Source organism: Emydura macquarii, unplaced genomic scaffold (genome assembly GCF_026122565.2).
Source record: "Emydura macquarii macquarii isolate MOO-44397 ecotype Brisbane River unplaced genomic scaffold, CSIRO-AGI_Emac_v2 contig_2863, whole genome shotgun sequence".
Taxonomy (NCBI): Eukaryota; Metazoa; Chordata; order Testudines; family Chelidae; genus Emydura; species Emydura macquarii.
The window spans coordinates 116,345-129,600 of NW_027133000.1; the positions used below are offsets into that span (position 1 = coordinate 116,345).

At 44.0% G+C, this 13,256-nt stretch overlaps 1 protein-coding gene across 1 annotated transcript in view; it reads right to left on the reverse strand.

Annotated features, from left to right (window-relative positions):
- The window catches only part of MANBA (mannosidase beta), a 77,482-nt gene extending 67,655 nt beyond the window's left edge, over positions 1 to 9,827 (reverse strand). The window contains exons 1-3 of the mRNA XM_067568262.1: positions 9,359 to 9,827; positions 1,334 to 1,425; positions 737 to 842 (exon numbers count right to left, since the gene is read on the reverse strand). Coding sequence (XP_067424363.1) covers positions 737 to 842; positions 1,334 to 1,425; positions 9,359 to 9,574 — 414 coding nt within the window. The 5' untranslated portion in view covers positions 9,575 to 9,827. The remainder of the gene's footprint in view (positions 1 to 736; positions 843 to 1,333; positions 1,426 to 9,358) is intronic.
- Between the last annotated feature and the right edge of the window lie 3,429 nt (positions 9,828 to 13,256).

The following is a 13,256-nucleotide window of genomic DNA, read 5'->3' on the forward strand; positions in this document are numbered from 1 at the left end:
CTCAGTTTCCCATTTTTAAAATGGAGATGGGATTTCCTTTCTCACAGCCTTTGTCTGTTTTGTCTATTTATACAGTAAGCTTTTTGGGGCAGGGACTGTTTCTTATTAAGTGTTTGTATAGCACCTAGCACAATCTTATAATGAAATCTATACAACTATTTTGTATGATTATGGCAATCCTAAAATGGGACTGTGACTATTTAGTATCTGATCCTGCCATACTGATACAAATACAAAGAGACAACACGGTGACATCAAAAGGCCTGGGAATTAAAAAGAAAGAAAGAAAGAAAGAAAACTGCATACAGACATTCATAAAAGTTTTACACCACATTCATTTACACTTCAGCATTCACATGTAAAGCAGCAGCATTCTAATACCAGTTAGTAAACAGATTAACAGCTAGTACAACTGATTTAAGCTTCGGTTTTCTTAGAGCTGTGACAGGTCCTAAGAAGCAAGACTCACATTATTATTAGGTGGACTGTTCCTCTTGGCACACTTCTAGATTACAACATAAAATGTTCGTCTCTAGGCCTGATCCTGCTCACACTGGGAAGCCAATACACCTCCCCTTCCCAGCAATGAGGTGGCTTTTTATATGGCTCTCACATAAAGACATTTCAAACCCTATGACATATTATCAAGTCTCATCCATGACATTTTACTCTGCTTAGCAGAAAAGTGCTTTGAGACAACTGTAGACTTGCCTTTAGAAATAGCAGCATTACTCACATATCTGTTGAACATGTTATCCGTTCTCCCAACAGTGACATTATTGATCAGGATTTGCGCTACTGTATCTATTCCCTCGAAAACCAAATTCACTTTCTGCCAGTTTCTATGAATGATGACAGAGGAATGTAAAAGTATTAGGATACTTTGAATTAACTACACATGGAGAGGGTCAATACTGAAATCCATGTCCCCAGTATCTTGAACAACAGCTGTTTCAATGGTTTCCAAAAATACTTTCCTCAGTGTAGCCATCTTTATCATTTCAAATTAAAATGACAGCTGACATGGATCAGACGCCCAATACAGGACAATATCCCACATCCAATAGATATCAGATGTGCGTCTGCTTGCTTCCTAACATCTTTATTATTGCCCTTCAGCAGTCGGCAATTTGTATGCTATTTTTTCACATTGGGGAAAAAAGTCTTGAGAAAGAAAAAGAAACCCACTAAGTGACATTTAGCAACAGACTGCTTGAAGCTTATATACCACTATAGTATTTGGTTTATTACATCTGAAAGTAATTGGTGGATTTGGGGTTTTATAACAAGCATTTCAGCACAGAAAAAGCGTAAAACTATTCTTATTGCGTACCTGACTTCAAAAGCTTTGAACGTCCTGCTGTAAGTCCAGTTATCCGAGGAGATCCATCTGTAGGTCAGGTCATTAAACCTATAGTAAGGATCCTATTGATAGAGCAACAGGAGAAATCACAGTGTTACAGAACTAAAATGTATACTGATATCTCGCAGGTGAGTTCATTTTCTTTCAGATATTCTGGAACAGCACAATCCAATTATATTATTTTGGTTAGCTTTAGGAGCTCAGATATTTCTTCCACCTTTGAAGTGAAAGCAGCAGCTTTAGAATATTTTGACATTAACTATATGTAGGTCAAATCCTGCTTGCTGTACTCATGCTTAGAGGTAAAGAGAGCAGGATTTTGCCCTTATAATTGGAAATTGCTGGGCTGGAAATAGGAAGAATTCAACAGAGGTAGCAATTTAAAAGGAAAGAGACTACAGCAGAACCACCACCATAAAGACAGAGGATAGAGAACTGACAAGATTGTAAGTGCCAGGGAAACAGATTCTTCAAACCTCTGGAGACTATAGTGAATAAACCTGTGTGGTTTTAAGTAACAGCAATATCCCCAGAGATCGTCACCAATCACTCTTGATATGATAGGAATACATAACTTTGTTATTTTAGGGGAGGGAAATGTGGAAACATATTTTGGTTTGTTGAATAAAATTAAAATGTCTACCTACATTCTTTCCCCATAAGACAGTTATATGAGAACCTTACTGTATTTATAACACTTGTGCTATTTTCCTTTTAGTCATACCGCTCATTTCAGAATTATAAGCGCATTTCTTACAACTCATTCCCACTCCCTTTTGCCTGATGCTCCTTTCCTTGTGTTGGGTCACTCTGTACCTCACGTGGACTGCATGCAACTCAGGGCAGGTGTGTGGACCTGATGATACTCTATTGCTTTGCAGCTTGTATAGCCACTTACACCTGGGCGAAGTGAGTATGGATGAGGAAGTCTGACACTTTGGTAGCATTTTACCCCCTCTCCCCTTTGCATAGGTATAGATGATAGTGCAAACCCAGGCTCCTGATCTTCTACTTGTCAGTAAAACACTATGCACAACAATGGCCCTGTAGAAATAATAGTAACAATGCTATACTGAGGGCCCGATCCTATAACCCTTATTCCTGCAAGTAGCCCCACTGAAGTCTGTGGGACTACTCACATGAGCTAGTCTAAGAGCTGCAGGAGTGCAACTCAGCTAATAAAAAGTCTCGCTGTGGGGTCTGAACATGAGAAAGATGTTTGTGTCAGGCAGTTCAGGGTGTACATCAGGGGCACTTGCTGATACATCAGCTCATCTTTCTCTAGCAATTTCTCAGCTGAACTGGTTCCCCAAAACAAATAGCTGTAGATTCTGCTCACCTACTTTACCCAAAGCTCAGCTGGAAAGAACACAGCAGCATCAAGATTCACGGAGTAACATTAGAAGCTTTCCAGAATGTTAAGAGTTGTCACTGGGACCTGAATGTCCAGATTCAAACTGGGAGACAGAAAACGTGGTTGGTCTTTTTATTTTCTTTGCTGCAGCTCCATTTTTCTCATCCCATATGTCAGTATAAATATTAATAGTCCTTCTGCATGCAGATTTCTTTCAAAGGGCTCTTCTTGTATCTTGGTTTCCTTTTACAACATATAGGCCTAAATTGTGTGATTTACACAGCCCTGGGTAGGGCACAGAAGAGAGTCAACAGTGCCTGAGGGAACACCAGGAGAGGATACCCTATTCTCTTCTAGAGCACGGCACCAGCACATACGCTAATTCATGGACTTATATGGAGGATAGGACACAGCCCGGTCTCTTCACTACCCCCTCAGGGCAATTTGCTTGCCAGGGACAGTAAGCAGGAAGCAGGAACTGCCAACGTGCTTGGCCCTTGTGCAGGCCATAGAAATGGGGGTACCTACTCCTTTAGCACATGGCCTGGTCACAGTCTGGCTCAGGCTGAGAAGGGTGCGAATGCATGTGCAAAAGGGACATATCTTACTATTTTCAAATGTGAAAGATCAGCAAGCAAGCCTTGGAGGCAGACTATTAGACCTTAACGGATTTGGAGAGTTCTGTTCTGCAATTCATCACTTCATCACCTTTAAATGGACAATAATAAGTTAAAATAATAGGATGCACACACACAAAACTACCTCCTGACCTGTGCACTGACAACATTTAACATTATAAAAACATTTCAAAACCTTATGGTCTGGTTATTTCCTTGAAATAAATGTGCATAGAGAAAGCCCAATCGAATATTTGCATCTGGGACTGCTTAAGCAGAAAGCTGGAGGAAGATAGGACGGGACACGGAGTGTGTGCATTACTTCCCTCCCCCAAAGACCCACTTGGTATCTGCAGAGATATAACCCCCCCCCCAAATGTAAGGTTGCAGTAGTTGGTTTGAAGCCTCCCACTCCATGCCATCAAACCCACCTTCTTCATAGAGACTCCCGGAAGAGGAAGCACTGGCAGAACGGTGCCAGGAGAGGCATACAGACTGGGAGCTAGAAGAAGGCAAGTGCTTCAGAGCTAGTGCAGAAACATCCACATAGATACCTCTGGCCTCCTGAAGATTCTGGGGCTCTGTGGGCCAGGGGACAAATCCTTATTTATGTTTATTTGGGTGAAAGGGAGAAGTTCTAATATTCCAGGAACAGTTTGGCAAAGACCCTTAACATGGGTATTTCTGCAGGAGAGGACGATCAGACCTTAAAGCTATTTTTCACAGTTAAGTAATTTGTTATTCGATCAAACTAAGCTAGTTGGTATTGTTTGCTGTCAATACAATGCTGCTGACAATGCTGCTTTTACAGGTAGCTCAAAACGTTTCTCTGAAAACATTCCCTCAAATAAAAAACAGTTAATTCAAAATTGTGCCTGTATTCACATCTCTTGGTGTTCACTTTGCATTACTATTTTAGTGATGGAGTTTCCTGCTCGGAATGCTCATAGGAACAGAGAGAGAGTTTTAAGCAGATATCCAAAAATATTAACAAATAAGGTCCAAAAATCATTGGAGTTTCAAGAACAGAACAGGTTGGACAAAAACCTGTCAAGGATGGTCTAGGTTTACTTGGTCCTGCCTCAGCACAGGGGGCTGCGCTTGATGACCTCTCAAGGTACCTTCCTATAATTTCTATAATTCTATGTATAAACACTAGCAATCAAACTCGAAATTTGATCTAAGAGTTATGCTCAACCAATCTGGGCATAGAAAAAATACCATTTAACCTACATGTCCAACTGACCAACACATCACATTTTGGATATCAAATACAACAAAGTGCAGGTGAACAAGCTGAAGATCAATAATTATGCATGGAAGCTATTCAGCAAATAATTTTAAACAAATACATTGAAGAAAATTGCAAAAGGCTCCCAGACATTTGAGGCTCGATTCAGCACAAATTATGTATTAATTATTCACTCAGATCTAGTTGCAGACACACAAGGGAATGCTTATATCTTAATAGTCTGGATTTAATTTGATTTGGTTTATATTGCAGGAAGCTATTTCTATTATTAGCTTTTGTAAAATCTTTAACTAAAAATAAAGCTTGGGCCAAAACAACGTGGCAATGATACCTTCAACTGCAGGAGCAGATGTAGTACACTTATGACTAGATTTTTTCATGCAATTGAATGCTGGTGAGTAAGGGACTGTGTGTGTGGTCTGAAGCCTGACACCATCAATGTCACTTTCTAGATTGTTTAAACATGCTACAGTTTTGTTCAGTTTGCTGCCCAGAACAGCAATTACAATCTCAAGATTATTTCATTTATTCATCCAAAATTTCTTTCAATGATCAATCCAGCCCCATTGCTTTGTTTGATGATAGCATCACGTCCTAGGCCTGAGAAAACCCACAGTAAGGAAACTGATGGCTGAGAAAACAGAACCAGACAACTCTAAACCACTACTCTGAATCTAGCTGCACCTACTAGTGACAAAAAGTGCTACCATTGGATGACTGTCCAAGCAGCTTATCTGAAGTGAGTAGGTGTTCCATTTCCTAATGCTTATAGTAATTTTGTTGCCTGGCCTTTGGCTGGAGAGTTCTCTGTGCAATGTCAAAAAGTTCTTTTCATTTGATTCAACCATCCATATTCATATCCAACACATTTCTAGGCTTCCTCGTGTTTCTTAAAAGTGAGATGTGAAAAAAAAATTTTAAACTCACTTTGAACCTGGAAGATTTTTTGTTTGTCTGAATTTTTGCTACTTGGTTTTTTGAGGGTGTGGTTTGTTTTGTTTGACTTTGGAACTAACAGGAATATTGTCTCATCATCTTACAATCTACTGAAGGACATCCTGGGGGGGTCTCAGAGCAGGTGTATTGTTAGCTCTCACCCATCACTGAAGGAGTGAAGGTGCTGAGTGAAATCTTTTCTCCAGAATGTTTAATAGTGAGTGAAAATATATAGGTGTGCACAAAATAAAACAGTTTTAAACAGTGTGACTAAAAATCCCTTCCCCTCAACTGTTGTCAAGTCCTGGGAGGGCACCATTTCACTAACTCTTCAGTCATCATAGAGCCTTCCAGGTTAGATAGGATCTGAACTTCAAAATGTAACAAACAAGGAGGAAAAACCTATAGGTTTGCTGGGTTTTTTTTGGAGGGGTGGGGGGGAAATCAAGCCTTCTTTATACATTATAAAGAATAAAAGGGGGCACAAGGTGGTATAGAGCAATGACGTTTAATCTTTTCATGTCTAAGTACCAACTAAAATCTATTTGAATTTATAGGGCCTTCAGTACTAGTCAGTTTCATTCTGGCTCTTTAACTTGCCAGGTCAGTTTCAACCTACACTGCAGTAAACATTTTAATAGAAAACTGTACATTTATATTAACCAATTACTTTCCTCAATGAATGTCATGTAATTAATGCCTAGCGAAATGGGGTCCTGGTCCATGACTAGGGCTCCTAGATGCTACAGTAATACAAATAATAATTAAAAACAGAACCACCTGATGAATGACACGGTTGGTCTTTGGGCAGCTCTGAAAAATATGAGCTACAAGAAAGTGTCAAAGGCAACAATTTACACAAACTGATAATTAAACTCCTAGTAAAAAACAATTTCATTTTCAGAATGGCACAAGCATCACTTGTGACATGCAGACACTTGAGCTCAGACTTTTATGGAATTCACTGCACTACAGTGGTCTACAAATCAGAGAAGCAGCTCATATAACAAAACAGCCACCTTATTTAAAGGTAAATGGCTGGTAAGAAAATCTGACTACAAGAGCCCTATCCATCAGTGTCAAGAATTCGGTAGGAGACACCTGCCAGTAGAAATGGCATCATACAATATTTGAAGTACACATACAAAAGGATCACCCTTGCTAGCATAAAGCTTGCATGAATAAGTTACATGTTGATACATCTTGTTTGGTCGAATAAGACCTAAAAGATATTTGGCTGACTATTCTCTTTAAGTGTGATGACAGGGGACATCAACTCTGGGAGAGGGAGGGGGAAAAAGAAAAAATGATTCCAGACCAAGTATTTTCAAATTTAGCTGCCTAAAGTTAAGCTCTTAAATCCATATTTGGACACCTACAAAAAAAGTGCCCGGATTTTTAGAGATAATGAGTACCAATGAATGTTGCTGAAGTGAGGTGCTCAGTAGCACTCAAAATGACCTCATGTTTTTTCTCTTGGTGGCATCCAGACCTTACACATATTGGGAGAACTGTCCCCGATAATATTTAAAAAAAAAAATGCTGGCCACAATAAATGGATCCCATCACAAGCCGTTGAGCTCCACTTCTGCCAGCTGCCTCAAAGCTTTTCCCTCCCCTCCACCCCACATCAAAATAAGCCACTTTTAAACGTCCACACAAGGATTTTCACCAGTTTAACTAAACTCATGCGAATCTGCGTGTAGACAAGCCCTAAGGCTGCAAACTGACTGAAGTCAACAGGGGCTCACACAGGCACAGAGTTCTACCCTTCTGCATGAGCTTGAACTAAGCTCCAAGTGCCCGGCTGCTGTTCAAAACTGAAATCACACACTTACTAATGTCAAAAAGGGTAGTTAAATGTTTGCGGCTTCCATTACAACAGTACCTTACCGGTGTGAGTCACCGCACTGGTCATAGCTTCCACTGCCCTTGAATGACTTATTCACAGCATTACTGCAACACCTGGCAGCACCAGCAGAGATGTCTATCAACAGTAACATTATACACCCCATTTGGGGGAAAGAGGCCGGATTAGCAATCCAAAGGTTTTTTGTTTGGTGTTAGCCACACTGGGCCTGCTTCTGCTCTGAACGGATGAAAAGAGAGTTTTGCCATGGATTTATAGAACAAGAACTGGACCCCATTATTACAGGAAAGGGGCACCTGGGTTCTTCTAAACCTGAAAGCTAAAAGAAGCAGGAAAGGACAATGGTGCTGGAACGATTTGTATAGTAAGGGTGCTGAGAGCCATTGAATCAAATCGTGGATCCTGTATATGATGGAAACCACTTGAAACCAGAGGGTGCAGCAGCACGCCCAGCACTCCTAGTTCCAGCACCTATGCGAAAGGATACAAAAATACAAGTTGCAAAAACTCTGAAAAGCTATCGATAGGAACAATCCTCTTAACGGTAGTCGAGTAATTCATGATACAACATGAAAGACAGGATTTGCCTCCCCTACTACACTACGAATGTATGTATGACGTCAAAATTCTGCAGTACTCTACCGGGCCTTGACGGGGTGGGTTAGTGTAGTGGTTCTCAACCAGGGGTATGTGTACCCCTGGGGGTACACAGAGGTCTTCCAGGGGGTACATCAACTCATCTAGATATTTGCCACGTTTTACAACAGGCTACATAAAAAGCACGAGTGAAATCAGTACAAACTAAAATTTCATACGACTTATTTATACTGCTCTATATATTATACATTGAAATGTAAGTACAATATTTACATTCCAATTGATTTATTTTATAATTATATGCTAGAAATGAGCAATTTTTCAGTAGCGCGCTGTGACGCTTTTGTAAGCAAGTTCTTTTTAAGTGAAGTGAAACCTGGGATACGCAAGACAAATCAGACTCCTGAAAGGTGTACAGTAGTCTGGAAAGGCTGAGAACCACTGGGTTAGTGGACTAAGCAGCAGTCTTGAAATCCCCTGACTCCCTGCAACTACGTATTTCAACAGGGTCAATTCAGGATTTCATCCTTCTGAGGTAGATAAATTGAGTAAATGTGCACTCCACTGTGGGAGGCTGTTTAAACGCTTCAGTTCTGTCTATACCAAGTGGCCATCAAAGACCCTAGGCGTGGGATGCTTTTCATAAGACAAGATGTTTGTGCCGGTGTCGTTGGCCTCCATTTTTGCGCTCCACACTCTGTGCAACCACAGGGCCACTTGAGAGATGGCTGCATTTCAGTGGTGCTGTGCATAGCGAGATTTGGCACCCTTTGAAATGAAAAATGTCCAATGAACGTGAAATTTTAACTACAGCAATGCTAGCGAAACTTGCGGTGTTGGCGACAACCCGGGAGCAGAGCCCATCGGAGCATTTTCCTAAAAGATACCGCCCTTGGGTTCCCTGTCAAGTGCTCTCGGGCTATTTACCTTTTACTTCACGTTTTTGACACTTGACAGAACACAACGCCCCGCTCCCCCGCAATCACCACGCTGTGTTCATCTCTTTTTACCCACATCCACCAGAACAACCCCAGCAATCCCCACGCCCAGGCCCGGCCCTGTCTGCAACCTAAGCCCGCAGCACAGCGCTGGAGCAGGAACACGGCGGGGAGGGAGGTGGGGAGAGAGACCCAGCGACCCACCAGCCTCCTGCCCTCGCCCAGCGCGGTGCTCTGATCCCTGCAGCCGGATCATGGGCAGCTAGACTGCCGGAAACACGCGCTGTGGCCGGGGCAAAGGCGGCGGGCTCCCCCCACTCCTCTTGGCTGAGAGGCCGCCTCAGGCATAGGGCCGGGGCCGCTCGCTTTAACCCGCCCTCCCCCCGGCCGCTGCGAGGAGACTAGGGAGCGCGGCCCGGCTCGCACAGTACCTGGATGAGGCCCTGGCGGAGCAAGGCCGTGTGGACGCAGCCAGGCACCTCCCCGCTCAGCACCACCGAGCCGTTCCCGTTGCTCAGCCGCCAGCTCCCTCGCAGGCTGCGCACCGCCGGGCCGGGGCCGGGGCCAGCCAGGGCCCCCCACCAGGCAGCAGCAAGCAGCAGCAGCAGCAGCCGCCGAAGCGCGGCCTCCCTCGCCTCCAGCCGCATCGCGAGCCCGGCCCCGGCCGCCCGAGCGGGGCCCAGGCTTCACGGCCGCTCTCTGCCTTCTCCCGGCGGCGGCAGCAGGGGGCTGGCCGGACACGGTCCGCTGCGCTCCGCGCGTCAGCGGGACTCCTGCGCCCGCCGCTGCCGCCCCCGAGACTGAGGCAGAGTCTGACCCGGCCGGGGCGTGCGAGACGCGGTCACCTGCCCGCCGCAGGCCCAGCGCGGCTCTCCCTCACATCTGCCGCCCCCATCGCTGGGGGAGAGGAGCGAGGCGGCGCCTTCCTTTTATTTACTGTTGTGAGGCGGGTTCAGGCCCTCGCTGGAGGGCTCCGTCCCTCACCACCGGCTCCCGCGGCGCTGGGTGTTTTTTCCCCGGAGAAAAAGCCAGGCAGGAGCGAAATTTCAACAAAGGGGGGCCCGCAGCAGGAAACATACACGGAGCCTAGCACCACCTCCTCCTCTTCCTCCTCGTCCCCACGTCCTGCTGCTCTCTGGACACTGAGGCCTGGTCTACACGCCAGAGTTTTGTCCACCAAAGTCCGCTCTGGTTGAAACAACAGTGCTGGGGTAGGCAGTGGAGTCACCACCACCCCGCCGACAAAAACCACCTTTTTTTTGACAAAATAAAACCACCTTGACGAGAGGTGCCTAGGGCTTCTGGCAGCAGCACTAGGGGGAAGCAGTATCACTGGAGAGGCTGGGTCCCCTCATAGCAGTGGTGGGGCTGTCACTCTCCTCCATTTCACCACTCTAGCAGTAAAATTGACAGAGCCCCAGCTAGGAGCAGGGCTGCTGCCAGCTGGCTCCCAGTTGTGAGCCAGGACTGGGCAAGTCATGGAGCCAAGACTGGAAAGGATGCAGCATCCAGCGCCCAGTGTGAACTGGGACTGGGCAAGATGTGGGCAGCTGCAGCCACGCTCCCAGCTGGGACTAGGGGGCAGCTCACACGGAGTCCAGTAGCCTGTGGACTTCCTGCAGAGAGCTGAGATGGGTCTCTCAGCTCCCCCCAGCCTGCCCCTTAGGTGGGTGAAAGTGCTCCAGGGGAGGATGCACTCCACCAACTTAAGGAGAGCAGTGTGGCCATCAGCCACCACTAGATTGATGGCTGAAAGTTGACGTAACACATGTTGACAAAATTTTCTAGGATAGACAAGGCCTGAGACTCCCTCCAGGGCTGATCTGTCTGTCAGCTCCCTTTGTCAGATTCTAACACTGAGTTGCTCTCAGAGGCTGAGATGTTGGAAGAGGGGGTGATCAAGAGTAATAAATCTCCTGGGTAGAATACAGCCAAAAGTTCTGCCAGCATTTAATATGAAGGGACTGAGCTACAAATGATACAATCTCATTAAAATACCATAAAACTTGGGGGTAGCAGGTTGGTGAACCTTTCTTGAAAAAGAAGTTAAGGATAATCCTAGGAATTACATGCCACTCAACATTACTTCTGTAGCAAGAAAACTGGTTGAAATAATAATTATAAATGGAAATAAATAAATGAAGGACAAACCAGCCTGGCATCTCTAACAGAAAGCCATCTCTCTCTCTCTCATTTACTAGAATTAAGTTAACACAATAGTTGATATAATTTATATAGATTTTCAAAAGGCTTTTCAAAGTCCAGTCCAAGGAACAATTACAGAAACTAAGCAGCCATAGTGCAAGGTTAAATAGAATCATAGAAGTGGAGGAGTGGAAAAGACCTCATCTAGGCCAGTCCTCTGCACCACAGGATGGCGCAGACATTTAATTTTGACCCCTTTTGGAGGGACATTTTCTGTCCTCCCTCACCTCCAGCAGGAGCTTGCTTTTCCTTCCAGCTGCCCTGGCAGGAGTTCACTGCCACTTCCCCACCACCACAGCACCAGGGCCAGAGGAGTTCTGTGCTGCCCAACAATTACTGGGGGAGGCTATGCCTCTGCTTGCAGCCCCGTTGTGCACATCTGCTGCCTCCCCCCCCCCCTGCATTTAAGGCAGGACTATGTAATAAGAAGGCCATTCCTGCTAAGAAAAGGTTAGATTAACACCTAAAAACCTCCAGTGATGGAGATTCCACTACCGCCTAGGCAATATATTCCAGTGTTTAACTAGATTGGGGGAGATCTAGGTTAGATATTAGAAAAAACTTTTTCACTAGGAGGGTGGTGAAGCACTGGAATGGGTTACCTAGGGAGGTTTTGGAATCTCCATCCTCAGAGTTTTTTAAGGTGTGGCTCAACAAAGCCCTAGGTGGGATGATTTAGTTGGGGTTGGTGCTGCTTTGAGCAGGGGTTTGGATTAGATGACCTCCTGAGGTCCCTTCCAACCTTAATCTTCTATGATTCTACCTTCACAAGAAGTTTTTCCTAATGTCCATCCTAAACCTCCCTTGCTGCACTTTAAGCCCATTGCTTCTTATCCTATCCTCAGAGGTTACAAAAACTATTTTTCACCCTCCTCTTTGTAACAACTTTTTATATACTTAAAAACTGTTATGTTCTCCCTCAGTCTTCTCATCTCCAGACTTAATAAACCCAATATTTTCAATCTTTCCTAGTTTTTAGATTTTTAATTATTTTGTTGCTTTTCTCTGGACTGTCTCCAATTTGTCCACAACTTTTCTGAAATGTGGTACCCATAACTGGACCCAAGACTCCAGTTGAGGACATATCAACATGGAGTGGAGTGGAAGAATTACTTCTTGCGTCTTGCTTACAACATGCCTGCTGCTACATCCCATGATGTTAGCTTTTTTTTGCAACAGTGTTACACTGTTGACTCAAATTTAGCTTATGAGCCACTATAACTCCCAAACCCTTTCTACAGTACTCCTTCTTACAGTCATTTCCTACGTTGTGTGTGTGCAATTGATTGTTCCTAAGTGGAGTACTTTGCATTTGTCCTTATTGAATTTCATCCTATTCATTTCATTCTGATCTATGACCCTAGAGTCATGGATCAGAAATGGACTGAAATAAAAAGTTAAAGTAGGAACACATGATCAGTTTTCTTCATGGGGGAAAAAAACTAACACTGGTACCTCCCCAGTTTACATAGTCAGCTCAGTAGTATTCAATACATTTATCAGTATTCTAGAAAAGGGAGTGAACAGTGAGCTAGCAAAAGTTGCAGATGACACTAAATTAGTTAAAACTATAGAAAATTATGAGGAACTTGGGAAACACCATGACTGGTGAAATTCAATATTGATCAGTTTATACAGACTTTATATGGCCTTGGGCTCTCTCCTCTGCCCTCTCTGTCAAATTTTGTTCAGCTGGAATTTTTTCTTCTCTATGAAGCCTTTGCCTGCTGTTCTCGATCCAGCCTCACTTTTGCTATAAAAATAATTTTAAAAACCTATAAAATCAAAATAAAGCTCAGGTGCATAGTGGAGCATAATTAACAGAATGGTTTGTTTTAAAAAAATAATACCTTCTTGTTAGAGTTGTACATTTGTAAAAGAGAGGAAGGGATAATCTCGAGCCAAGAGATCTGGGTCCCATTCTCAGCCCTACCACGTTTCCTGTGTGAGCTTGGAGAACCTTGGTAACCTACACAGGCCTCCTGTGTGATCTCACTGACTTCTGTCTGCATTTTCCCAGTTTGAATATAGGAGTAATGTAACAAGCTCATCCCTGGACCAGTAAAAGCAGCAAAGGAAGGTGGTTTGAACCTTCTTTATTTAGGGGCAGATAGCCAGTTTGGC